The sequence below is a fragment of the Mus musculus genome, chromosome 10 (genome assembly GCF_000001635.26).
Source record: "Mus musculus strain C57BL/6J chromosome 10, GRCm38.p6 C57BL/6J".
In the NCBI taxonomy this organism is placed as follows: domain Eukaryota; kingdom Metazoa; phylum Chordata; class Mammalia; order Rodentia; family Muridae; genus Mus; species Mus musculus.
Window position 1 is genome coordinate 79794959 of NC_000076.6, and position 26023 is coordinate 79820981.

At 52.4% G+C, this 26023-nt stretch overlaps 1 protein-coding gene and 1 long non-coding RNA gene across 8 annotated transcripts in view; one reads left to right on the forward strand and one right to left on the reverse strand.

The window, feature by feature from the left end:
• Positions 1 to 25957, forward strand: part of Palm (paralemmin) — a 27344-nt gene extending 1387 nt beyond the window's left edge. Inside the window, exons 1-9 of one of the 4 annotated variants that reach the window (XM_017313830.2) lie at positions 11036 to 11119; positions 11682 to 11733; positions 12076 to 12156; positions 12620 to 12750; positions 14512 to 14662; positions 17385 to 17406; positions 20227 to 20283; positions 21834 to 21965; positions 24083 to 25957. In XM_017313830.2, the coding sequence (XP_017169319.1) occupies positions 12689 to 12750; positions 14512 to 14662; positions 17385 to 17406; positions 20227 to 20283; positions 21834 to 21965; positions 24083 to 24603 (945 nt within the window). In that variant the 5' untranslated portion in view covers positions 11036 to 11119; positions 11682 to 11733; positions 12076 to 12156; positions 12620 to 12688 and the 3' untranslated portion in view covers positions 24604 to 25957. Of the gene's footprint in view, positions 1 to 11035; positions 11120 to 11681; positions 11734 to 12075; positions 12157 to 12619; positions 12751 to 14511; positions 14663 to 15468; positions 15624 to 17384; positions 17407 to 20226; positions 20284 to 21833; positions 21966 to 24082 lie in introns of those variants that run through there. The other 3 variants (NM_023128.4, NM_001161747.1, XM_017313831.2) reach the window with 3 other exon arrangements.
• On the reverse strand, positions 2880 to 12082 carry Gm40713. 4 transcript variants are annotated; one of them, XR_003949015.1, is made up of 6 exons: positions 11976 to 12082; positions 10879 to 11197; positions 7413 to 7524; positions 6966 to 7158; positions 5619 to 5849; positions 2880 to 3277 (listed from the first exon to the last, which is right to left on the reverse strand). It is a non-coding gene; the product is annotated as a predicted gene, 40713 (long non-coding RNA). The 4 variants fall into 4 exon arrangements; XR_003949016.1 differs by lacking the exon at positions 6966 to 7158; XR_003949014.1 differs by having other exon boundaries at positions 6966 to 7524.
• Positions 25958 to 26023: the final 66 nt, after the last annotated feature.

A 26023-nucleotide genomic window follows, 5' to 3' on the forward strand; every position in this document is an offset into this window, starting at 1 on the left:
CCCCTGGCTTGTTTATCTGTTCTGCTGGCCTGGCCCAAGAGAGCCTCTGACAGTGGGGGGCCAGGCCCGGGTGTGGGGTGTGGCTGTGGTCAGTGGGCAGGTGACAGAACCTCCCACCCAGAACAGCAGATGAAAGGGTTGTTTCTGGTTAGGCCCCCTATTGTTTCCTGTTCTTCTAGCCTTTTTTCCCACTGGGGATCCTAAGGCTCAGAGGGGACTAGATGATAGCCCAGAGCCACACAGCATACCCAGAGGCCCTTAGCACCTGCTGAAAGGCTCTCCCTGGGTGGCAGTCTATCTCTTACAGTAGCTGAGAATGAGAGAAAACCTCTCTTAGGTTTCCAGTTGACACCAGGTGGGGTGAATGCCATCTGGACCGACCAGGCCAGTCTTGGACACCTGACTTCCACCACAATCCTTTTCCACAAGGGCTAAACTCACTGCAACTCATTCCTTTGATGAACTTCATGGCCCAGAACATGAGATGGTTGCAAAGGCTAGCAGAAAGAGGATGCTCGTGCTGCATTTTAAAGGTCGTCTGTGTGTGTGTGTGTGTGTGTGTGGTCTCTGTGCGTTCCAGGTCAGCCAGGGTTACATAGAAAAACCCTAGCTAAACAACAGCAAAAAGCATTTTAAATTTTAAGAAAGTAATGCTGGGCGTGGTGGCGCACGCCTTTAATCCTAGCAGAGGCCAGCGGATTTCTGAGTTCGAGGCCAGCCTGGTCTACAAAGTGAGTTCCAGGACAGCCAGGGCTATACAGAGAAACCTTGTCTCGAAAAACCAAAAAAAAAAAAAAAAAAGAGAGAGAGAGAGAAAGAAAAAAAAAGAAAGTAAATATATGCATTAAAGAATTAAAGGAGGTAGCTGGAGAGATGGCTCAGTGTGTAAGAAAGCTTACTGCTACAGACATGGTAGCACACACCTTTAGTCCCAGGAGGCAGACGCAGGCAGATCTCTGAGTTCAAGGCCAGCCTGGTCTGTAGAGTGAGTTTCAGAACAGCCAGGGATACATAGAGAAACCCTGTGTGTCAGGTGAGAGGTGGGGACAGGGAGAGGACCCCAGTTTGATTCTTGGCACCCCCAAGGTGGCTCACAACTTCCTGTAACTCTAGATATAAAGGATCTGATGCCCTCTTCTGACCTCCACAGGCATTGCGCGCATATACACAAACCCACACACAGGCTCTAAAAATGAAATAAAGCTTTGAAAAATTTAAAGACCTAATAAAAAAATACTTTTGAAGAGAGGTGGCGGATATGGTGACCAGGAAACTGTGGCAATCCTCCTGCCTCAGCCCCCTGGAGTCCTGGGGCAACAAGTTTGAACTAACAGAATGGAGGAATGGGGATGATCAGAAGTGAAACCTTCACCAGGTTCTCTCTGGATCCTAACCCCACCCACCTACCCCGCCCCCACCTCCCCCTCCCCCTCCCTCTGCCCGTCAGTCTCTTGGTGCCAGGTCTGCACTGATAGTTCAATTTCAGAGCAAGCTTTGGTTCTATTTGTATCTATTTGGTCCCTGCACCTTCATACTCTAGCTGAGCATGTCCGCCTGGGCAACTCTGTAATGTTTTTCTACAGTATAAGGGAATTTAGTTTGAAATGTGAGGTGGTTTTTTTTGTTTTTGTTTTTTGTTTTTTAATTATTTGTGTGTAGTGTGGGAGAGTGTGTGGGCAAGTAAGCAAGTTGGAGGGAGTCTGACTTTCAGAAGTCAGTTCTCTCCTTCCACCACGTGGGTTCTGGGGATTGAACGCAGGTGGGCAGGCTTGACAGCAAGCCCTTCTACAGCCATCTCGCTGGCCCCCTAAATGTGGGTTTTTAAGGAAGGAGTTAGCAGACTGGCCGACCAGCCTCAGAACAGGGAAGGTGGCTGGAGAAATGTTGAGTATAGTTTCTTTATTTAGAGATTTTTGTTGTTGTGTTTTTAGTTTGTTATTATTGTGAGGACATGACACATGTGGGGGGGGGTGGTCAAAGGACTTGCAGGTCAACCTGTCTGTCCAACCCATGGGTTCTAGGAATTGAACCCAGGTCCTGCAGCTTCGTGGGAAACACCTTCTTCGCTTGATCCATCTTGCCAGCCTTGTCCTTGCTGTTTTATGGTCTTTGTTTTATGTTTTATGCTCTTTGGTTTTTTTTTGAGACATGAAGCCCAGAGTGGCATCAATCTCAATTTCTTAATCCTCCTGCCTCAGCTTTCTGACTTTTTTTTTTAAGATGCTCCCCTCCCCAAGGCAGGCTTTTACTGTGTAGCACAGGCTAACTTCAAATTCTCCACCCTCCTGCCTCAGTCTCCTAGTCTAAGAAATGTTTTTGTTTTGTTTCCGTCTATCCCATCTGAGCCTTTTCTGTAAAGGATTCTCCAGGACCTGCCACTCAGACAGACTGGCGCACCTGCTGGCTAGACTGGCGTGTGCGCTTAGGTCCCAACGCCTGCAGGCTGTGTAGCCACCGTTGGTGTCTGAGCAGCAAAGGCGCGGTGGGGCGAGGGGGGGCAGGCTGGGCCCCGGGAGCCAGAACGTGCGAGCGTGCCTGACCCTGGGTCAGACTGGTGATAGTGGAGCCCAAGCCCCAGCTTGGATTTCTGGGAGGAAGCAGCCCGGTGGAACCAGATGTGAGAAACAGCTGTGGAGGGTGTGGCCAGGCCTTTGGCACCCAGCAAGGAGGCAGAGGCTAGATGGAGATGTGGGGAATCGGGGAGCACAGAGGCTGGAGTCTGACACCTACCACGGGAAGATGAGACCACATCCTTTGTCTTTTTTCTTTTTCTCATTTGTTTGTGGGTTTGTTTGTAATCACTGTTGTTTGGTTGGTGGTTTTGTTTTGAGACAAGTTCCCTCTATGCTCTGGCTGTCCTAGTACTTGATAAACAGACCAGGCTGGCCTCAAACTTACAGAGATCAGCATGTCTCTGCTTCTCAAGTGCTGGGATCAAGGCGTGAGCCACCACCTTACATTTTGAAACAGCGTCTCTCGTTGGGCTGGAACTTATTAGTTAAGGTGTGTTGACTGGCCAATGGGCTCCAGGGATTCTTCTGTTTCTGCCTTTTCAGGGCTGGGATGACAAGCCCATACCACCATACTTTGTCTTTTTTATGTGGGTGCTGGGGGTTTGAACTCGGGTCCTCATGCTGTGCAGCAAGCCCTTTTCACACCACTTTGTCCATTTGTGTTCAAATCCTCCATTTGTAGAAGTCTCAGGGCAGTACTAGGAGATGGATGGGGACCCACGCCTGTTCTTGCTCGGGCCTTGGAGGAAGGGATGACTTTGTACCTGTAAATATGAGTTGATAAGCCATTGTTACATTAGTGTCCTGTCTCACGTCTGGGAAAAGCAGCTTAAGGGAGGGTTAGCTCTGACCACAGTTCCTACTGTCCATCATGTGGGAAAGGGCGTGGCGGCAGGCGTGGCGGGGGCGGAGTCCACAGTCAGGAAGCAGAGAGAGGTGATCTCTGATCATCCAGGCTCAGCTCCTGGTCTCCTTCCTCCTTGGTTGAGGAACCTAACCTGTGATGGCACCACCACAGTCAGGGTGGGCCTTCCCACTCTGTTAACCAAGTGTAGAGACTTTTGCTTAGTCAGCCGGAAGCCTGTCTCCTTGTTGATTCTAGATACTGTTGGGCTGACAGTATTAACCGTCACAGTCACCGTCAGCCCCTTCTCCACAACCGCTTATTCAAAGGAGTTGTTCAAATTTTGTTTGTGTGGGTTTTGGCTTTTGTTTTTTTGAGGGAAAGTCTTACTGTGTATCTATCCTTGGCTGAGCTGGAACTCCCAGAGATCTGCCTGCTACTGCCTCCCAAGTGCTGGGATTAAAGAAGTGCACCACTATGCAGACTTTAAAAAAATGATTTATTTGAGCTGGGTGTGGTGGCGCACGCCTTTAATCCCAGCACTCAGGAGGCAGAGGTAGGCAGAGTTCGAGGCCAGCCTGGTCTACAGAGTGAGTTCCAGGACAGCCAAGGCTGCACAGAGAAACCCTGTCTCAAAAAAACAAAAAAACAACAACAAAATGATTTGTTTGTTTTTATTTTATGTGCATTGGTGTTTTGCCTGCATGTATGTCTGGTCTGCCTGGAACTGGAGTTACAGGCAGGTGTGGCCATGTGGTTGCTGGGAATTGAACTTGGATCCTCTGGAAGAACAGCCAGTGCTCTTAACTGCAGAACTGAATATCCCGCCCACGTGGATTTATTTACTTATTTATGGGTCTGGAGAGGCGGCTCAGCGGTTAGAGCACTGGCTGCTCCTGCAGAGGACCCAGCTCCCACATGGTTGGCTCACAGCTGTCTGCAACTCCAGTTCCAGGGGACTTGACACCCTCTCTGACCTCTGAGGGTGCTGTATGGACATGGTGCACAAACAGAGTCGCAAGCAAAACACTCATATGAATAAAACAATAAATGTATGTGTGTGTGTGTCTGTGTGTCTGTGTCTGTGTGTGTGTCTGTGTGTATGTCTCTGTGTGTGTCTGTATGTGTGTCTGTATGTGTGTCTGTGTCTCTGTATATATGTGTGTGTGTGTGTGTGTATGTCTATGTGTGTCTATATGTATGTGTGTGTCTCTGTATGTACGTGTGTCTGTATGTATGTCTGTATGTCTCTGTATGTACGTGTGACTGAATGTATGTCTCTGTGTCTGTCTGTGTGTGTGTCTCTGTGTGTCTGTGTGTGTGTCTCTCTGTGTGTGTGTATGTGTCTGTATGTGTGTGTGTGTCTTTATGTGTGTCTTTGTGTGTCTCTCTCTCTCTGTGCATGTACATGAGTGCTGTGCACATGACACCACTGCCAGAAGCCAGAAGATGGCATTGGCTCTTCTAGGGCTGGAGTTACCCATGCTGTGAGCTGCCATGTGGGTGCTGAGAACTGAGCCTGGGTCCTCTGGAAAAGCAGCTGGTGCTCTAATCACAGAACCTTCTCCTGGCTTCCTAAAAGTATTTTTTAGTTACATTTTATTTGTGTGTATGGAATGGGCATGCATGACACAGAAGACATGAGCAGAAGAAGTTAGAGGACAATTTTCACAAGTCTGTTTTCTGTGGGTCCTGGGGCTCGAACTTATGTTGCCAGGCTTGACAGCAAACTCCTTTATCCACTGAGCCCTTCTCCTTGGTCCCAAAAGTGGTTTTTAGTCTGAAATGAACTTCTGGACTGGAAGTCTAAAAATCTCTAAATCTGAATCTCTTTTTCTCCCCACCCTCCTTGAGATGGGCTAGCCTGGGGCACACACATACACCGCCTCCTGCTGCCTCAGCCTCCTGAGTGCTAGGGAACCAGGGTGTGCATCAAAGCTGGATTAAAATCCGAAACCTGGGTCCTGCAGGGATGGCTCAGGGGTTAAGAGCAAGTACTCTTCTCCCAGAGGACTTGGGTTTTGTTCCCAGCCTCTACCTTAGGCAGCTCACAGGTCCCTGCAACCTTGGTCCCACAGGCAACTCACAGGTCCCTGCAACCTTGGTCCCACAGGCAGCTCACAGGTCCCTGCAACCTTGGTCCCACAAGATCTAGTGCCTCAGCCAGCCAGCAGCTGCACACACGTGGTGCACATACGCTCATACAAGCACACACAGAAACGTAAGAAACCGCGCTGCATTTTAAATGGAACATTTTGCACCTGGCCCTGCGGTGGTCCCTCCTGAAGCAGGTCGAGTATGCAGCATGCAGTGCTTCTGGGGCTGAGGTCCCTTGGAGAGGCCACTCTCCTGGCATCGCATGAACCCTGGGCTCCATTCCCAGCATCACAGAAAGCAGGCATGGATGGGACACAGGCAGGAGGGTCAGGAATTCCCGGTCATCCTTGGCTTCGTACAAAGTCCAGCTGTGCCCTGGGTTACCCGAGACCCTGCTGCAGAGAAAAGATGGCGTTCTGTGTATACCTGAATCAACTGCATTTTGTGTTAAGTTGGTCCCTTTCCATTTCCTGTAAAGGGACATTAACCTACATATTGATGCAACGTATTTGACCATAACGTATCTGCTCTCCAGCGGTGGTTCTCCACCCACGGGTCACAGCCCCACAAGCCTCTCACAGGAGTCACCTAAGACCATGGGAAAACGCAGATGCCCACATTCCTAACAGTACTGAAATTACAGTTATGAAGTAACTATGAAATAAGTTTATGATTGGGGTCACCCAACCCCCACCCAACATGCGGGACCGTATGAAAGTGTTGCAGTAGCAGGAAGGTTGAGACCCACCGCGCCACAACACCCCACTACCCCAAAATGAAGCTCCCACCGGCAGCAGTCACTCCACCCTAGGTCTTCAGCTTCCAGTCTCCGGATGGAGCCCCACACTGTGCAGGGGTGCGGCCGCTCCTGTCGTTCCGTCACTCCGTGCCGTGACATATGCTGAAGCTTTGCGCTTTTTGTTCTTTTTTTTTTTTTAAGATTTATTTATTTTATGTATGTGAGTACACTGTAGCTGAACAGATGGTTGTGAACCTTCATGTGGTTGTTGGGAATTGAATTTTTAGGACCCCTGCTCACTCCTCACTCCAGTCAACTCCGTTCGCTCCAGCCCAAAGATTTATTTATTATTATACATTGTAGCTGTCTTCAGACACGTCAGAAAAGGGCGTCAGATCTCATTACGGTTGGTTGTGAGCCACCATGTAGTTGCTGGGATTTGAACTCAGGACCTTCAGAAGAGCAGTCAGTGCTCTTACCCGCTGAGCCATTTTGCCAGCCTGCTCTTTTTGTTCTTATGGGACACAAAAAATGATGAAGTGTCATGAGTCATGGAGGTTAGGGCTAAGGAGTGTTTGAGCTGAGAATTAAGATGGTCAGGGGTGGCCTGGGTGAGATCTGGGGGAGGCAGAATGGCAAGCACCAAGGTTCAGGGGACACAGCAGGCTCCAGATGTTTGAGGATCGCTCCTGGAAGTGTTGGGGGGGGGGGGGAACGACGTGTCTGTGGAAACTGATCTCTGCATTAGAATATGCCTGAGTTTTCATTTCACCTGTGAGGATCCAGGGCAGGGTCCAGCTTCTCATCCAACCACAGGTTAGTGGCCAAAGTCTCCATTCCCCTGGCATGGGCCTGCCCTGCTGGGAGATGACTGAGTCTCCCCTCCAGCCTGAGGAGACTCCCTGCAGAGCTCCCTGGGGGAAGAGGCTGTGCCCAGCTTATCTTGGGGGATGGAAAGGCTGGAGCTGATGAAAAGAAGGGAAAGCCAGCCTAAGGGATAGGGTTAGGTTAGGGTTTAGAGCCTGGGGTGGTGGTGGTGGTGGTTTGCGTGTTTCTAAATGTGTCAAATAGTAAGAGCCCAGGAGACACGGGGTGCTCCGAGGGGAGGGGGTGCCAGACAGGTGGATTGGGCAACCCCACACTGGAGGCTTCAGTGGGGGAAGGGCTGCCCTGTCAGTCCCCACTCATCACCGCCCCCTCCCCTCCCGGCCAAGGTTACCATCAGCGCTTTCCTTTCATTTAGCTTCAGGAATGTTCTGGGCACTGGGCTCCATGCCTGACCAGCTTGATCCCTCTCATTGCTGCCCTGCCGGACACTGGAGCTGCCCAGGCTGTGGAAGGAGAAGCATGGTCAACACCCCCTGTGCCCCTCCCCCACCCCATCCCTGCCTGAGCCGCCCTGGCCGCTGGGTGACCTTGGGCCTGTTGCATAACCTCTCTGGGCCTTGCAAAAACAAAACTGGAAGCCAAGGCTTGGGCTGGGCTGTCACTGGCTTCCCATTATCTCATCTGGAGCTGAATTATCTCAGGAGCTGGGAGATGAGGCCCTCCCTGGTCCTCAACCGCCCACACAAAGCAGCAAAGGAGCCCAGATCCCCCACTGGGTGCCCGAAAATAATCCCCAGAAGGTGCGACTCCTTGAGTGGCAGGCTGAATGGGCATGGGGTGCTCCGAGCTGGTGCCCACTGTCTCCATCTCCAGAGGCACCAGGACAGGCTCAGCAGAGACCACAAGTCACCTGGCTGGGGACACACAGCTGGCAGCACGCCATCTGTCTCACTAAAACTAAATGTCAGCTTCTCCATGCTTATACAAGACCTTTGTAGATATGGCCTCTATTTGGTGTTTCCCAGCCCCTACCCCAATCCAAAGGTCATCCCACGGGGGTTTCTCGCAGGGTGTGTGTAGCCCAGGCTGGCCTCAAGCTTACTGAAAGTTCCCTTGCTTAGCCTCCCAAGCACAGGGATGGTAGACATCCGCCACTGTGCCCCGCTCTATTTGCACACACACACACATATAAAATAAAACCTTTTTTGTTTTGGTTTGGTTTGTTTTTTGAGACATTGTTTCTCTTTCCCAGAACTTGCTCTGTAGACCAAGCTGGTCTCGAACTCAGAGATTTGCCTGCCTCTGGGGTGCTGGGATTAAAGGCTTTTGCCACTATGTCCCTGCTTATTTTTATTTTTATTTTTGGAGATAAGAGTCCCACATAGCCCAGGCTGCTTCCCAGCTCTCTGTGTAACTAGGGATGACCTTGAACTGACTCCCGGAACCCCATCCTCCTGAATGCGGGGATGACCTGGGCCTCTTACATGTTTGGAGCAACTCCCACCATCTCTACCTCAGCCCCAAAGTCTCTTTTCACTCTGTATTTTGATACCGGGTCACACCAAGTTTTTCAGGCTGGCTTTGAACTCACTATCCTCCTGCCTCAGTGTGTCTATTGCTGAAATCACAGGCTGCGCCTGTAGATATGATTTGGGCTTAATGATTTGCATATTTCTTCCCTCTTAACCTTCATTGCCTTGTCCGGACCCTTTCTAGGGAGATGTGTGGGCACGCCAAAACCAAAATAGGAGTAAAACGCCCTCTCCCCGCACCCCTTAAAGCTACTGGATGTCTCGCAGCCCCCTAGCACTGGGCCGGGGGTGGATGCTCAGCGCAGGCTCCACCTCCACACTCGGGGCCTCGCGTTGCCATGGGGACAGCGAGGTTGCCAGGGCGACCGCCTCCCGCGGGCCCGCCATCCACCGTGGCAGTGGCGCCTGGGGGTGGGGAGGGGTGCGCAGGGAGGGCTCAGCTGCGCGCACTGTACTTGTGACCAAGCAGCGACAATATGGAAAAGGAAGGGACTGAGGGATGGAAGTTGTCTTCTTGGGACATTGCCTCTATGTCGGCTGGCTGTGTCCGCTTGACTTTCATCAGGCCCTGGACTGGGGACAGGCCGTCCAGCTGAGGACACTGACGGCTTTGTTGTCTCACCCGCCCACAGCTGTCCCTATGTCCCGCCTGTGGCCACCTGATTCTTTGATGGGGGGAGTTAGACACTGGGTGGGTAGTTCAGCGTGGCCCTTCTTCCCGAGGGTCTTTAATCTTTTCAATTTTATATTATATGTAAGTACACTGTAGCTGTCTTCAGACACTCCAGAAGAGGCCGTTAGATCTCACTACAGATGCTTAGGAACCACCATGTGGTTGCTGAGAATTGAACTCCGGACCTCTGGAAGAGCAGTCAGTGCTCTTAACTGCTGAGCCATCTCTTTAGCCCCTGGATTTTATTTTTAAACAGTCTCACTATGTAGCTCTAGGAACTCACTATGTAGCCGCCTGCTGCCTCCCAGGTCCTGGGGTTAAGAGATGGCCTTGGGGCCGGGCGTGGTGGCGCACGCCTTTAATCCCAGCACTCGGGAGGCAGAGGCAGGCGAATTTCTGAGTTCGAGGCCAGCCTGGTCTACAGAGTGAGTTCCAGGACAGCCAGGGCTATAAAGAGAAACCCTGTCTCGAAAAAAAAAAAAGAGATGGCCTTGGAGAAGGCCTTCTCACCTCTGCGCTCTTCCTAGAAGGACAAAGGAGGGAGTGCTGAGTGACCTCTGCCTGCACAGCAGCCCCTCTGTGTCTAGCCCCTCTGCACACAGCATTCCACCTTGAGAGAACTCAGCAGGCGGCTCCCAGGAGATGCAAAGGCCTGGGTGTAGGGAGGTAGGGAGACCCGGGACCCAGGCAAGTTGGCCACACCAGACCCAGACTTCTCACTGGATGATGTGAGTGAAGGAGAGAGGCAGGGTTGGGTTGTTGTTATGAGAAGGTAGTTTGGGTTGTTGGGTATAGAGCGGTTGCAGGGAGGCAGAGAAGTGGGAGGGGACAGTAAAAGTCTGGCTTGGTCAGGGACATTTGGGGCTGTAAGGAAATAAGAAGTGGGCCTCATAGGAAGAAAGTAGCCAAGAAAGACTGCTCCCATGGACCCTGTAAGGTCCCCAAAGCCAAGCTGAGACCAGCCTCTCCCGAAACCCACTGTGGAAGCCAGCCTCGCTGAGGCTGAGGCAGGAGGATTGCATGTTTCAGACTAGCATGGGCAGCTCCCTGAGACCCTATCTCACTATACCAGTGAGAGGCAGTGGAGGTTCTTCAGTTGGTAGTGTTGCCTATGCACTAGGACCTGAGGTCAATCTTGGCTCCCATGTTAAAGCCAGGTATGGCCGTGTGGTGGCCTGTGCTTGGAACCCCAGTAATTGGGGTGTGGGTGACAGTTGGCTAGCCAACCTAACCTCACCAGGGAGCTCCTCGCCAGTGACAAACTGTCTTATAAACCAAGCTGGGTAGTGACGGAGGAATAACACCAGAGATCGGCCTCTGATTTCCACACCCATGTGTCTATGTGTGTACAAATGTGCATGCACACAAAGTGGTCAGAGATTGGGTCCCCGCCTAGAATCCCTCAGTGAGGGGGCTGGAGGTGTGGTCAGAGATGGACACCCCCCACCCCACGCCTAGAATCCCCCAATGATGAGCTGGGGGGCGGGGTCAGGTGTAGAGACCCTGCTTATCAGGTAAAAAAAGTTCCTGGATTCCATTCCCAGGCCTGTAAAAATAGATAAATCAGTGTGGGCTCGCTCTACCAGGCCCCCAGGGAGGCACTGAGGGGAAGGTGCTTCCTGCCAGGAAGGGAGCAGGCTGTCCAGGGTCACCTGTCAGGGCGTGGGAGCCGGTCACTTCACAGGCCTTAGTGAGGTCAGGAAACTAAACCCGAGGGTTGGGGGTGGGGAGATGTCGCTGGCTCCAGGTTGTCTGGGTGGACTTGGGTGGAGGCAGCTCTCCGGTGGGGGTTGCAGGACCGACCGCCTCCCTGCTGTGGTCCTAGGCCAGCTCAGAGTTACATGCGTCTCCTGCTCCTGAGTCGCACAGATGGGGAAACTGAGGCCCCGAGAGGTACAGAGAAGCCTTAAGCGGGCGTTCTGGGAAGCTTCACCCCAGGCCAAGGGTGTTGTGCATCGCTGTAATTTCAGTCTGTGGAGATAAGGAAGGCATCAGGAAAGTCGGGGAGCTGGGGCGGTGTCTGAGCCTAACCCTTTTGGCCAGCTGTCTCAAGAACAAGGTGGAGATGATCTTGGCTTTGCGGGGGCTTTGCTGCGTGTCCAATCTTCGGCTGCTTTGAGATTCTACCATTCTGTCATCTACTTTGCAGGGTCAAGTGGCCGATGGGGGTCCCTGATCCTTCCTAAGCTTGACCTGGTTGAGGGAGGGTCCCTGAGGGTCATTTCGACATGAACTCTAGTCTGTCCTCGGAGGTGACACCCCTCTTTAATTTTGCTGCCTGGTGATGTATTCTTCATGGCCCAAACCTAATGCCCCCTTTTCCTATATCCATCCCAGGTCTCTAGACAGAGCCTCTGAGAGAGCCCGGGAGAGGCCCACTTGATAGGGAATCTAGGGTTAAGGGTGGCCCTTCATCGGCTACAGTAAAGGACCTGACTCTGTCTCCTATATGCAGGGTCCTGGCAACAGACACGGCGTCCCAGCAGGAGCGGCTTCAAGCCATCGCTGTGAGTTCTTCCCATTTGGGTCCTGGGGTCACAAGCAGGGTGGGCAGGATCCTAGATGCACAGTCTAGGCTTCAGAACTTGGATGCAGCTACTAGCGTTATCTAGGGTTCCCAGAAATGAAAATAGGGGTCCTTTGTTTTCATGTGACCTTTGGCCCCCTTGGGGGACAGGTGGGGAAACTGAGACTGGCATTTGTCACAACCCAGGCTTACAATCTGCAAATGTTCCCATGTCTGGGTCACCTGGCAGTGCTGGTTCGCAGGGGTGCTGAGTCTTCTGGGTAACACCGGGGTGGTTGTGGTCCCGGGACCGGGGTTGTCCTGACCTGGTCTGCACCCACAGGAGAAGCGTAGGAAGCAGGCAGAGATTGAGAGCAAGCGGAGACAACTGGAGGATGACCGAAGACAGCTGCAGTACCTGAAGGTAGTAGGGTTGTAGTGGAGGGGGTGAAGCAGGTGGGGCCTTGGGTGGGGTCTGTGTGCAGGGCCTTGGGTGGAGCATGTGGGCGGGGTCTTGGGCAGACCTATGGGCGTGGCCTTGTGTGGAGCCTGTGGGCGGGGCCTGTGGGTGAGGCGTGGGCCAGGGCCTGGAGGAACACTTTGGCCTCCAGATCTATTTGAGCACTGATCTTTGGGATGGACTCAGACCTATGGGGGCTGTTTGTCTAAGGTGGGTCTGTGAAGTTCTATGTGGAGCCTGCATGGGACTACTGGCATATGTGACCTGGGGATGGGGCTAAAGTCACTGTAATCTCAGTTATGTCCTCCAGTCTAACCCGGACAGTGAGTGACCCACGTTCATAATTCTGACCTGAGTCCCGATTCTAACTTTGCCCTACCCAACCATAACTCTACCTCAATTCTGAGCCGCTTCCCTGCCACCTTAGTCCAAGGCACTGAGGGAACGCTGGCTGCTGGAGGGGACACCATCCTCAGCCTCAGAGGGCGACGAGGACATGAGGAAACAGATGCAGGAGGATGAGCAGAAAGCCCGGGGCCTGGAGGAATCCATCACCAGGTGAGCATTAGGGAAGGGGGCCTGTCCAGGTGACATGATGGGGGAGTCCAGATGGATGGGTCAGAAATGGGCAGGTGTCACAGTGTGGAGCTTTCCATGTGTCTCAGAAAGAATCACACGGTGCACAGCCTCCAGCTACAACCTAGCGTTCCTCCCCTGTGACATCCCTACACAGGAGCAGGTGTGAGGAGGCCTGGGCAAGCAGAAGTCTCGAAGGAAGGGAAGGACCGTCACCAGCCTCCCTGAGGGCTTCCTGGCGCCAGCCCAGCTGGCCTTTACAGCTCTAATAGAGACCACAGAGGCAGATGGTCTCACAGGAAGCCGTAGAGGGGACAGGACGGGGAGAATAGCCTTTCCCTGCAGCCTGGAACAAAACGCAAGTGTTTCCGCAGGCTGGTAGGGGTCTGGCTTGGAGAAGAGGGGTCAGCCTAGCAGGAAATGACTCACTCACGTCTACAGTACCTGCAAGCAAGGAAAGGACTCCCATGTGAGAGTCCTTTCAGCCTGGCCGTGAGAGGCCCCGAGGCCCTGCCTATGGGGTTAGCCAGGATTTCCTTGTCCAGGAGGAGCAGTCAAAGATAGCATTTGGGGTTCTCTTGAATGTGAAAGCTAAGTGCAGCCTGCCCGCAGGCTCGGGGCTTCAGTTTCCCTCCCTATGGAGCTCAGGGGTCCCACTGAGTGTTTTCTGAGGTTTTGGTTTGGGTTTTGCCCTGCTGATAGAACTAAGGACTAAAACCAGCCTAGGCCTAGGCTCACCGCTGGCCAGGTCCCCAGTCCCTCATTGGAGGATTCTAGAGAGGGGCTCCACCCTCACCACACCCACAGTCTATCAGGGGCTCCATCCTGACCACACTCATAGCCCCCTCACTGCCTCCATCTTTTAAAATTCATATATTTTACTTTATGTGAGTACACTGTAGCTGTCTTCAGACACACCAGAAGAGGGCATCAGATTCCATTAAAGATGGTTGTGAGCCACTATGTGGCTGCTGGGATTTGAACTCAGGACCTCTGGCAGGGCAGTCAGTGCTCTTAACCAATGAGCCATCTCTCCAGCCCTATATTTTTTTGGCTTGCTTTTTTGAACCAGGATCTCAGACTGCCTTAAGACTGTCTGCTTCCCCTCCTGCAGCGTCCTGCCGCGCACGGGACACACGCTACCATTGCCCGGCTCTGTCCTAGTTATTTGTTTGTACTGAAGTCTTCTGATGCTTGTGACAGTGACACATATTTTTCCATTGTCCCTACAACGCTAACACTTCCTGTCAGGTTTGAATGGGAAAACAGAGAGGGGAGTTTATTTGAAGCAGACTCAGCCCTGGGTGGATCCCAGCCCCGCTGTTTGACCAGGGCTGCACGTGCGGTAAAACACCCAAATGGAGGCTGGGCAGGATGGTTCAGTGGCCAGAGTGCTTGCGGCCTAGCTTGACAACCTGAGTTTGGTCCCCAGAACTCACACGGCACCCTGCACACTGGTGACACCGTGGCATGTGTACACACACAGACACTATGTGGTAATAAGTAAATGTAAGAAGAAAGATGAAGTTAGGTTTGAGCTGGGCATCGTGGGGCCCACCTGTCACCCCAGCACTCGGGAGGCAGAGGCAGGCAAATATCTCAGGTCAAGGCCAGCCTGGTCTACATAGTGAGTTCCAGGACAGCCAGGGCTACACAGAGAAACCCTGTCCTCGGGAGAGAAAAGAACAAAAACAAACACAGACTGAGTTTGTGGGGCTCTGTGTGTGTTCTCTCACCCTCCAGGCTCGAGAAAGAGATCGATGTTCTGGAGTTTGGAGAGTCAGCCCCAGCTGCCTCAAAGGAGAATTCAGCAGCCCCCAGCCCAGGCCGGCCCCAGTCTGCAAGCCCAGCCAAGGAGGAGCAAAAGTCAGAAACCTTGGTGAACGCTCAGCAGGTGAGAGACTCCTGAGGAGGCGGGGTCCTGAGCAAAACCAACCCCTTCCTCAGTGCATGGGTGTGGAGGCTGTGCAACCTGAGAGGAACTGCTTGACCTCTCTGAGCTTCAGTTTCCTGTATGTGGAGGCAACTTCTTTTTTTGTTTTGTTTTGTTTTTTTTTAGATTTGTTTGTTTGTTTGTTTGTTTTTGAGACAGGGTTTCTCTGTGTAGCCCTGGCTGTCCTGGAACTCACTCTGGAGACCAGGCTGGCCTCGAACTCAGAAATTCGCCTGCCTCTGCCTCCCAAGTGCTGGGATTAAAGGCGTGTGCCACTATGCCCGGCTGTGGAGGCAACTTCTATGCCTGTCTGTTGGCCATTACAGTCAGGCCTTGGCCCCAGATGAACCCCACCCTCAGACTTTCCTGCGCTTTTTTTAATTTAATTAATTTATTTTTTAATTAATTAATTTATTTATTATATGTGTATACACTATAGCTGTCTTCAGACACTCCAGAAGAGGCATCAGATTTTTGTTACGGATGGTTGTGAGCCACCACCATGTGGTTGCTGGGATTTGAACTCAGGGCCTTTGGAAGAGCAGTCAGTGCTCTTAACCACTGAGCCATCTCACCAGCCCAATTTTATTATTTTTTTTATTCTCAGTTCTTTTCTTGTTTTCTTTTTTTTGGGGGGAAGTATTGTTCATTGAACCTAGGGCCTGAGACATGTTAGTCAACCCCCTAATTACTGATCTGCATCTTAGCCTAATAAAAAAATTAGCCTAATATTCTTTTTTTTTTTTCTTTTTCTGTCTTTTGAGACAGGTTTTCTCTGTGTCTAGCCCTGGATGCCTAGCACTTGCTCTGTAGACCAGGCTGATCTCGAAGTATCCTTACTTTTAATCACGTGGGGTACATACACATGTCACATGGGCCAGAGAACCCCTCTGGTGGTCAGTTCTACCTTCTCAACCTTGACGTGAGTCCCAGGGATTGAACTCCGGTCTTCAGGATTGGTGGCAGGTGCCTTTTCCCCATGAGCCACCATCTTGCTGACCGAAGTTTTGGCTCTTTTGAGATGGGATCTCACTGTATACATGCCAGCTTGGGCTGGCATAGAACTCAGGCTCTCCCTTTACCAACCTCAGCAAGCCTGCGCTGCCATATCCAGTTGTGCATGCTGCTTTTTATGTGTAGCCCTGGCTGTCCTAGAACTCTCTCTGTAGAGCAGGGTGGCCTTGAACTCAACAGATCTCTGCCTGCCTCTCCCTCTTGATTAAAGGCATGTACTACCATACCTGACTTTAAAAGATTTATTTTAAATTATGTGTTTATACATGTGTCTTTGTGTGTGCACATGAGTGCAGTGACCACGGAGGCCGGAAGGGGGCGTCAGACCCCCTGGAACTGGAGTTTCAGGTGATTGAGAGCTGCCCAGTGTGGGTGCTGGGAACCGGAATTGAGTCTTCTGTGGAAGCAGCCAGTGCTCTTAGGCTGTGAGCCATCTCTCCAGCCTCACCCAACTTCTTTCATTTATTATTTATCTATTATTTTATTTTTGAGACAAGTTCTCCCATTAAGCCTGTTCACCGGTTCAGCGGGGAGCTCTGAGGCTCCTCCTGTCTCTGCCTTCCTTTGTGCGTTTTGCAGGCAGGGTGCAGGGACCAGAACTCAGACCCTGCTGCTTGTCTAGCATGGTTTTGTTTTGTTTGTTTGTTTGTTTAGGGTTTTTTTTGAGACAGGGTTTCTCTGTATAGTCCTGGCTGTCCTGGTACTCTCTTTGTAGACCAGGCTGGCCTCGAACTCAGAAATCCGCCTGCCTCTGCCTCTCAAGTGCTGGGATTAAAGGCGTGTGCCACCACTGCATGGCTGGCATGGTTTTATGAACTGGGTTATCTCCTGGCCCTGTTGATGCTGTGTTTTATTGAACATGTACTGTGTGTATGCCCATGAACTAAATAACCATAATGTTCATACCTTTCTGGTAGGAATAACTTCCCCATCTGTAGCCAGGACACCGCTTCTCCAATCATAATTATAATAAGCAATCTGGTTTGTATTTAGTTTTGTTTTTTGAGACAGCATCTCACTACTTAGACGAGGCTGGCCTCAAACCCGAAGAGATCCTGCTGCCTCTGCCTCCTGAGCATTGGGATTAAAGGTTTAAGACACCACACCTGCCCATAAAAGTTTTAAACACCTCTGTGTGATGGAGAAAGGACCAAGCCCAAGGCCAGAGAGGTTAAAGGTTTCTCTCCAGGCCACACAGCTGACAGGAGATCTGTAGGGGCGGGACTGGGGATGAACTCAAGGCGCTGTGCATACTGGGAAACTGCTCTGCTACTGTTAAGGAGAGCTAGCCCAGCCCTTGCCTGTTGTCCTACCCTGGGTTGGGGAGACCAAAATGTCCTTCTGAGTGCTGACCCCAGCCGCTTGGCACATGAGCACTGTCAGCTGGGAAAAGGACCAGACCTAGTCTCAGGGAATCCCTGGGCACTGGGCGGCCCACCCTTCCCCCAAAGCATCTAGGGCCATGAGGAGGGTGGGCGGGCTTCCCAGAGGGTGTGAGTTTTGAAGATTGAACAGGAGTTCTCCAAGCACAAATTGACAGCTTTTGCTGGAGACCCCATTAGAGGTTAAGGCTGTCAGACCGACGGCCTCATTCTCCAGCCGAGAATGAAGCTTAGGGCTGTGGAGGAGGCTGAGTGGACAGTTCTAATCCTTTCCCTCTTTCTTGCAGACTCCGTTGGGTACCCCAAAAGGTAAGCTTCCAGCCAGGACATGCGGCCTCTGGTGCCCTCTGGTGGTGAGATGTGGGATGGTGGGTGAGGGTGAAGAACTCTCAATCAGCACACTTTATGGATCAGGCTGCGGTGGAGGAGACCAGAGGAGTGCCCTGGCCACATCCACTCTCTGTGTCATAGTCCCCAGCCGGCTGGCCTCTGGCCTAACATCTGTAAACTGTCACCGCTGTCATCCCGGTGCTGAGTGGGCCACGGTGGGAGGAACCTGGGCTTCACTGACAGACCAGCTCAGCCTAATCAGTAAACTTCAGGCTCCACGAGAAACAGGCAGGATTGGGAGGTTGCTCAATGGTCAAGCTGCGCCTCCAGGGACCTGAGTACAGTTCCCAGCACCCATGTCAGGCAGCTCCAGGGGACCCGATTCCATGAGCATCTGCATACTCATGTACACACCTACGCACCTAAGATATAATACACTTAGGAAATACCCTGCCTGAGAGGTAGAAAGCAATTGACAAAGACACAGACTGTCAACTTTGGGCTTCTGTGTGCACACGCACATTTGTATACACGTCCTCATGAATAAGTACACATACCACACACACATTTTTTTTTTAAAGATTTATTTATTATATGTAAGTACACTGTAGCTATCCTCAGATACTCCAGAAGAGAGCATCAGATTTCATTACGGATGGTTGTGAGCCACCATGTGGTTGCTGGGATTTGAACTTAGGACCTTTGGAAGAGCAGTCGGAGCTCTTAACAACTGAGCCATCTCGCCAGCCCCACACACACATTTTTAAAAAAGAGAGATGGCCAGGCGGTGGTGGCACACACCTAATCCCAGCACTTGGAGGTAGAGGCAGGTGGATCTCTGATTTCAAGACCAGCCTGGTCTACATAACGAGTTCTAGGACAGCCAGGGCTACACAGAGGGAAAAAAAAAAAAAGAGTATCCAGGGAGCTGAAGGGGTTTGCAGCCCTATAGGAGGAACAACAATATGAACTAACCAGTACTCCCAGAGCTCCCTGGGACTAAACCACCAACCAAAGAAAACACATGATGGGACTCATGGCTCTAGCTGCATATGTAGCAGAGGATGGCCTTGTTGGTCATCAATGGGAGGAGAGGCCCTTGGTCCTGTGAAGGTTCTGTGTTCCAGTATAGGGAATGCCTGGGCCAGGAAGCAGAAGTGGGTGGGTTGGGGAGCGGGGGAAGTGGGGAGGGGATAGGGGATTTTCAGAGGGGAAACTAGGAAAGGGAATAATATTTGAAATGTAAATAAAGAAAATACTAATTAAAAAAATATATATGTATATGTAAGACATGTCTATGTCTTGTGTTTAAATACACTTTAGAAATATCTTCCCTAGGTTTATCTTTATTATTTTTATGTGTATGACTGTTTTGCCTTCATGTGTGTCCGTACCATGTGTGCTGGTGGAACCTCTGTGCGGGTGCTGGAAACCAAACCCAGGTCCTGGGCAACAAGTGCTCTTACCCACGAGCCCCATAAATACAGTTTTTAAAATCAGAGTCTCAGCCATGCAGTGTGGCATACACCTTTAATCCCAGGATTTCGGAGAGAGATGGATCTCTAAGTCTAAGTCTAGCCTGATCTATATAGGGCTATACAGAGAAACCCCGTCTTGAAAAAAACAAAAACAAACAAACAAAAAAGTCCCAGGCTAGCCTCAAATTCACTGTGGCTGATAAGGACCCTGAAGTCCTGATCCTCCTGCCCCGCCTCCCAATTACTGGGGCTGGCAGTGCCAGTGTGCGGGTCTGTGTGGTGCTGGGGATGGGACCAGGGATTCCTACATGCCAAGCAAGCTCTGTCCACTGAGCCCAAGCCCAACCCTCTTTCTCTCTCTCTCTCTCTCTCTCTCTCTCTCTCTCTCTCTCTCTATCTATCTATCTATCTATTTTTGAGGCAAGGTTTTTACATAGTCCTGGTTGTCAGGAAGTCCCTCTGAGGACCAGGCGGCCTTGAACTCAGAGCCACCTGCCTGTCTCCTGAGTGCTGGGATCAAAGGTGTGTGCCACCACACCCGTCTCAGCTCTCTGATTTTTGAGCATGTGTTTCTGCCCAGGGCAGCAGACATGGCTGTCAGTGCAGCCCTAGGACTCTCTGACCTGATTTGCTGTTAATTATTCATAGGGAGTGTCCCCTAGTCTTGCTGTAGAATTAAAAATTAATAATTAAAAGAAAATCTACACAGGCCTCTCAGGGATTCTGTGAAAGCCAATTTTGGGCTGAATAATGAGGAGTCTGAGGCTGAGCTGGGCTGGCTGTGGGGTGAGGGGCCCTGGGCATGCACAGTGCTGGAGGATGTAGCTGTGGTCTCTGGAGGACAGTCGTGTGTTGGGGTCTGGGACCCAGGCAATGTCAGAAGTCTGAAGGGTTTGAGGTGCAGATGGCGTGTTGGGGGTCTGAAGGTGTGGGTGCACGTATTGAAGGTCTGAGGGTACAGTTCTGTGTACTGAGGCCCTGCGGGTATAGGAGAAAGTGTTGGGGGGGTCTAAAGGTGCGGTGCAGTTGCATGTGTTGGGATCTGGGGTACAGATGAATGTGTTGGAAATCTAGGGGTGTAGATGCATTTTTGGGGTTTGAGGTGCATTGTATTGGGGTCCTGGGGGTACAGGTATAAATGTTGAGGGCCTGGGATCCAGGTGCATGTGTTGGAGGTCTGGGGTCCCAGTACATGTTCTGGTTGTTTAGGCCATATGCAGATCTGGCCATGTCTGGATTCATGTTCTTGTAGAGATGTTTGTGAGAATCCTGTAATCTTGTCTCTGACTCCATCTCTTTCTCCACCCTGTGTCCCATGCAGAGAATCGCACGTCCACACCGGTGCGGAGTCCAGGGGGATCCACAATGATGAAAGCAGGTGTGTCACCCCCATCCCTACCTGGTGTCTAGCTTACCACCTGAGGCTCTGTCTGGATCCTGCAGAGTGGGGTTCACCTGGACGTGCCCTTGGCAGGGTGTCCAGTGACCTCAGAGCCCATTTGCTTTGCTGTGACTGGCCCAGGCTTCTCTGAGAAGACGGGCCCAGCATGGGGGCTCTAACCCAGTGCCCTAACCTCATCCCTAACCTCAGCCTGGGGACCTGGGGGGTGGGTGGCGCACAGGCTGAACATGCTCCCACATGCCTGACCATGCTTGCATCACATCCTGCCTGCTCCAGGGGTCCCAGCATCACATTGACCTCACGTAGGAGGACCTGACATGTTCTGTACCCAAAACCCAGAAAAACAAGGGATTAGTGAGTACTCTATTATAGCATCCCAGGGAGAGGAAGACAGCAGGAGGCCTAGAATTTCTTGCATAGTTCAGGAGGACTAGGGGATGTTCCATAATTCAGAAGGTGCCTTCAGAATCTCTGTTGTAATAACACCAGGTGTGGCTCCCATCCCCCATCTCTTCAAGCCGGTGACTTTGTAGAGAGTGCACACATCCTGCCCAATGGAGCAGGCAGCCTTGTAAGTAGGTATGTAGTTACAGAGTCAAATGATTAACTTACAATCAGTTATTCATTCAACAAATGCTTATGAAGACAGACACAAAAGAGGAGGAGTTGGTATTCTGGCGGGTGTGAGTGGCTGATCAATTAACTGTGCCAGAAAAGGAGAGAGGGCATCGGGAAGGAGTGAGCGGTTCTCAGGGCCCCAGAGCTGCCAGGAGGACAGCCTTGGGAAGAGCGGGGATACTCACTCAGCCGCGTGCTTACAAGTTACCCCTCATAGCTGCACAGAGAACACACCAGGACTGAAGAGACCACTGGGCCAGGGAGCCATGCTGGGTCCCAGCCTTGGTGGTGGGGTAATGTGTGGGTCAGCAGCAGAAAGTTCTAGACGTTTCTGGAGGTGACCGCGAGAGGGCCCAGCCTATGGGGATGGACAGCAGGCTGAGATGGAGTGCTGGGAGCTCAGTTGGCTCAGTGTGAGGTCTGATGTGGCCCCTAGGGTTTGGCATCTCTCAGAGTACCATGAAGAGGTTTCTGGGCAGGAACATGGGCAGCTGCTGTTAAAATTCATCTCACTGAGCATGGTGGCCACGCCTTTAATTCCAGCATGCAGGAGGCAGAGACTGGTAGACCTCTGTGAGTTCAAGACCAGGAAGAGTCTAGTGGCTCAGCGGGACACAGTGGGCATAGATGGAAGGACATGGGGTCCTGGGGTGGGACATTAGCATGGGCTCTAGGTTCTGAGCAGAATGCATACTTGAACCCTTGTCATCCAGAGCTATGGAAGGATCTGGAGTGGGAAGGGCTGCATCTGGGGTGTGCTCAGCATCCCAGTGTGCTCAGCATCCCTGGCGTGACTGCCATCGCTGCTTGGCTCTGCCGCTATCTTTCTTCCCTGGCTTGGCCGTAGCCCGGCGGGGGGCACCTGAGGGCAGATGGGTCGTGGGGTAACCCCGTGCCTCTCGTATCAGCCATGTACTCGGTGGAGATCACGGTCGAGAAGGACAAGGTGACCGGGGAGACCAGGGTGCTGTCCAGCACCACAGTGCTCCCCCGGGACCCACTCCCTCAGGGCGTGAAAGTCTACGAGGACGAAACAAAAGGTATGAGAAGCCTGTGCCTGCTGCAGAGCCTAGGTTGCCCTGCCCAGCCCTTTCTCCTGGCCTGGTTAGTCACTCAGAACCTGGGCTGTATGCTGAGCACTGAGGTGAAATCTAGAGGCAGGTTCAGCCATTCATTGTAAAGCTCTTAACTGCCACTCAAAGTTGAAGCAAGGAGGGAGCTTCCCAGAGGCCCCCAGTTGCATAGCCAAGGGAAGGAAACAGCACCTGGCAGGAGCCACAGATTGTGCAAAGGCCCTGAGGTGAGCAGACGGTGAATACTGAAAGAAGGGCTGTGGGGACTGCAGAGATGGTTGGTTCAGAGGTTAAGAGCACTGGCTGCTTTTCCAAAGATCCTGAGTTCAATTCCTAGCAACCACATGGTGGCTGTATGATGAGATCTAGTGCCCTCTTCTGGCCTGCAGGCATACATGCAAGCAGAATGCTGTATACATAATAAATAAATTTTAAAAACAAAACAAAACAAGAAGAAGAAGGGCTTTGAGCTACAAGGGAGAAGGGACTGTGGCCTGAAATCGATGGGTGGCCTGGGTGGAGGGATATTGGTATAGAAGTGATCTAATTTTATGTGTCTGGATGCTAAGGATAAAAGTCAGAGCCTCCAGAGTGCTAGGCAAAGGCTAACAACTAATGCCCCAGCCCCTCACTGGGGGATTCTAGGCAGGGCTCCACCCTTAACCACACCCCAGCCCCTCACCGGGGGATTCTAGGCAAGGCTCCACCCCTGATCATGCCCCCAGCCCCTCACTGGGGGATTCTAGGTGGGGGCTCCACCCCTAAGCCTTCACCTCCATCCTACCCCCTGTGGAATTCTAAGTTGGTCTTTCTGGCTTTCCTGACTGGCATTATAGGTGTTTAATGGACGGATCTGTGGGGAAGTGATGTTGAGGAAACTAGATACATCTAATCCGGGACATTTTTTAGCAGGAACCATAAAGTCAAATTGGTCCCCACCCCATCCCTTTTTTAAAGAAATAAATACATACCATATAATTCTCCTTTTTACAGTTTGTGATTTAGGAGGTTTGGCCCCTGGTGTACAGTAATTTTATATACTTTCAGAACATTGCATTACCCCAAAGGAAGTCCCCACCCCAACAAGCTATCGCCCGTTCCATTACACCCATGAACACACACACACACACACACACACACACACACACAGAGTCTCAGGATTGCACTTTCACACAGTTCCTATCACGGAGATCCCCACTATGTGGCCTTTTGTGTCTGGGTTTCTCACTGAGCAAACGCGGTGTCCTTAAGGTCCCTCCATGCTATGTGTGTGTCAGAGAGTGTGGAAGGACTGTGCTGTGTATGTTTAGTACTGGGCATGTTTCTGTGTGCACACATGCTTTATCTCGGGTGTAACTGACGTGGGACTTGCTGGCCCCAGTGGATGTGACTGTTTATGAAGGACAGCAAGGCTGATGATATCCATTGCCACTCCCAGAGTGACTCCACAGGGCTCCACCCTGGGCCATTCCACCCACCTCTGCACAGTCTCTCTGGGGACCCAGAACCAGCTAGACTGGACCCTGGTTGCTTGGTAACAGCAGGAGATCTGTTTCCGTGGAGACTGATGGCTTGAATTCTCATCTTAGAGGCCCAGGCCCATGGGAGAGATTCGACCCCACCTTCTGCACCTCCAGTGTCACCAAGAGACCAGGCACAGGGACTCTTCTCCAGGGGTTGGGAAGCTAACATCTGAGGGTGGTAGCCCTGACCCTTCATTAGATTCCTGGAACCACCCTATCTGCGCCTCCTGAAGTCTAGGATCCCAGAGGAGTTTGCAGAGCTGAGGTTCAGGTGTGCTCTGGGGCTGTAGACAGCTGTTCCCGTCGGTGAGGAGACATTGTCCTTATTTAGATCCTCATAACTCAGAAAGTGACAGCCAGGCCTGATAGTGCATACCTGTTGTCCCAGCACCCAGGAAGCTGGGGCAGGAGAGCGTGGTAATCCTCCTACCTCAGTCTCCTTGAGCGCTGGAATGACAGATGTTTACCACCAGAGCTGGCTGTCAAGGCTGGTATTTGCCTCAGCCTCCGGGCTCTGCCCCAGCGCCGGCCTGCTAACACTCTCTCTGTGTCCCCACGCAGTGGTCCATGCCGTGGACGGCATCGCTGAGAACGGGATCCAGCCTCTAAGTTCCTCCGAGGTGGACGAACTCATTCACAAGGCCGATGAGGTCACACTGAGCGAGGCAGGGTCCACAGCTGGGCCAGCGGAGCCTCGGGGACTCGCAGAGGATGTCACCAGGACCACGCCGTCCAGAAGGGAGATCACAGGAGTTGAGGCTCAACCAGGAGAGGCCACATCAGGCCCACCAGGCATCCAGCCCGGTCAGGAGCCCCCGGTCACCATGGTCTTCATGGGTTATCAGAACGTGGAAGATGAAGCAGAAACCAAGAAGGTACTGGGCCTGCAGGACACCATCAAGGCTGAACTGGTGGTGATTGAAGACGCGGCCACGCCCAGGGAGCCCGCACCTCTCAATGGCAGCGCTGCTGAGCTCCCGGCCACCAAGGAGGAGAACCAGACGGGGCCCACGACCACGCCCAGCGACACCCAGGATCTTGACATGAAGAAGCCTCGCTGTAGATGTTGTTCTGTCATGTGAGCCGTCGGGGCACCCTAGTCCCCGGTCCCCGTCCTATGCTCCACACTCAAACCCAGCAGCCCGGCCCTCCCCGGCGCCTGCCCACCCTCACCCTCCGCCTCACAGGCCCCAGACACGTGTGTGATCCCTATGCACCTCGAGTCTCGGGTGGGGGGTGCTCTGCCCGTCACCACACTCCACACTCACCCCGAACCTCTGAGCCGTGGGTCACCCCTTGGTGAGAGACAGGCCAGCCCATATCAGCCCCTCTAAGAATGGGGACCCCTCAGTCCAGGTCACAGCAGGTTTACACAGGCGGCTTATGCCCACCGTGGTCCCAGCCTGGTGTCCCCTTGCCGCCCCAGGCCAGCCTGTCTGTGCCTTATCGTTACTTTTGGGGAGTCTTCGAGGGGACCAGAAAGGGTCTCCCTGGCCAAGGCGCCAGCGACCTAATGTGGGCAGGTGGAGTGAGGCCACAGTTCTTTGGGGACTCAAAGTCTTGAAGTTCTAGGGAGGAGGATGGGCACCTGTGGATCCCCTCCCATAGGTAGCAGAGCTCAAAGCAGGGGAAACTCTTCACCGGGGATAGAACAATCACCCGCAGGATGGAGTCATTGTTGGCCAGCCAAGCCACTCCCTGTCCTGAGTCCCACCCCCACCCCCACCATGCACACACTGGGCCCTTCTTCCTGGTGCTAATTTTGGGAGCTTTGGGGTCACCTCTGCCCTCTTCTCTAGTTGGTTTGGACCAGGGTCCTGGGTTTCCCACATACCCCCATACCCTAGAAGTCAGTGGGTATGTCTGCCAGCGCCACAAAACCTAGCATATCCAGGCAGGTTTAGGCTGCTCCACACACACTTTGGGTGGGAGTAAGGGACCCCCCCCCATCTGCCACCTGGCCTGACGGGAGCCTGGCAGAGGGTCACCAACCTTCGGGCAGGCAGCAGTAGCCACTTTGGTCCCCAGAGGCACAACCCTGCACACAGGAGCTGACTCAACTTCAAAGGACCACGCCTGGTCTAGGTCCCTTTCCTTGGGACCCCAGCCTGGTGTGCAGCAGGGTGCAGGGCCTCCTGCGGGCCCCGTCACTACCCGCAGCTACAGTAGGGGCTCAAGCAGAGGCCACGGGGTCTGTGTCCTGTCCTTCCCGTGGCCTGGAGGAGAGGCGCACTTTCCTGAGGGTGAGCTATGGCCGTGGTCATGGCACCCCCGTCTTCCTCCTCCTTTGAGTCTGCCTGAGTTCCTCAAGCCCTGAGCCTCGGCTGAAGTGCCCTTGCTGCCCCCTTCTGCTTTTGACGTGTGGCAAGGCCCCGCCCTTCACCCCCATGTTCTTGACTTTCCCAGAGAAACAAATTAAAAAAAAAAAAAAAAAAAGTGTGTAGAGCCAGGTTGCTGAAGTTCTTGGGTTTCACCTGGGCGGGAAGGGGTGCGGCCTCCTAG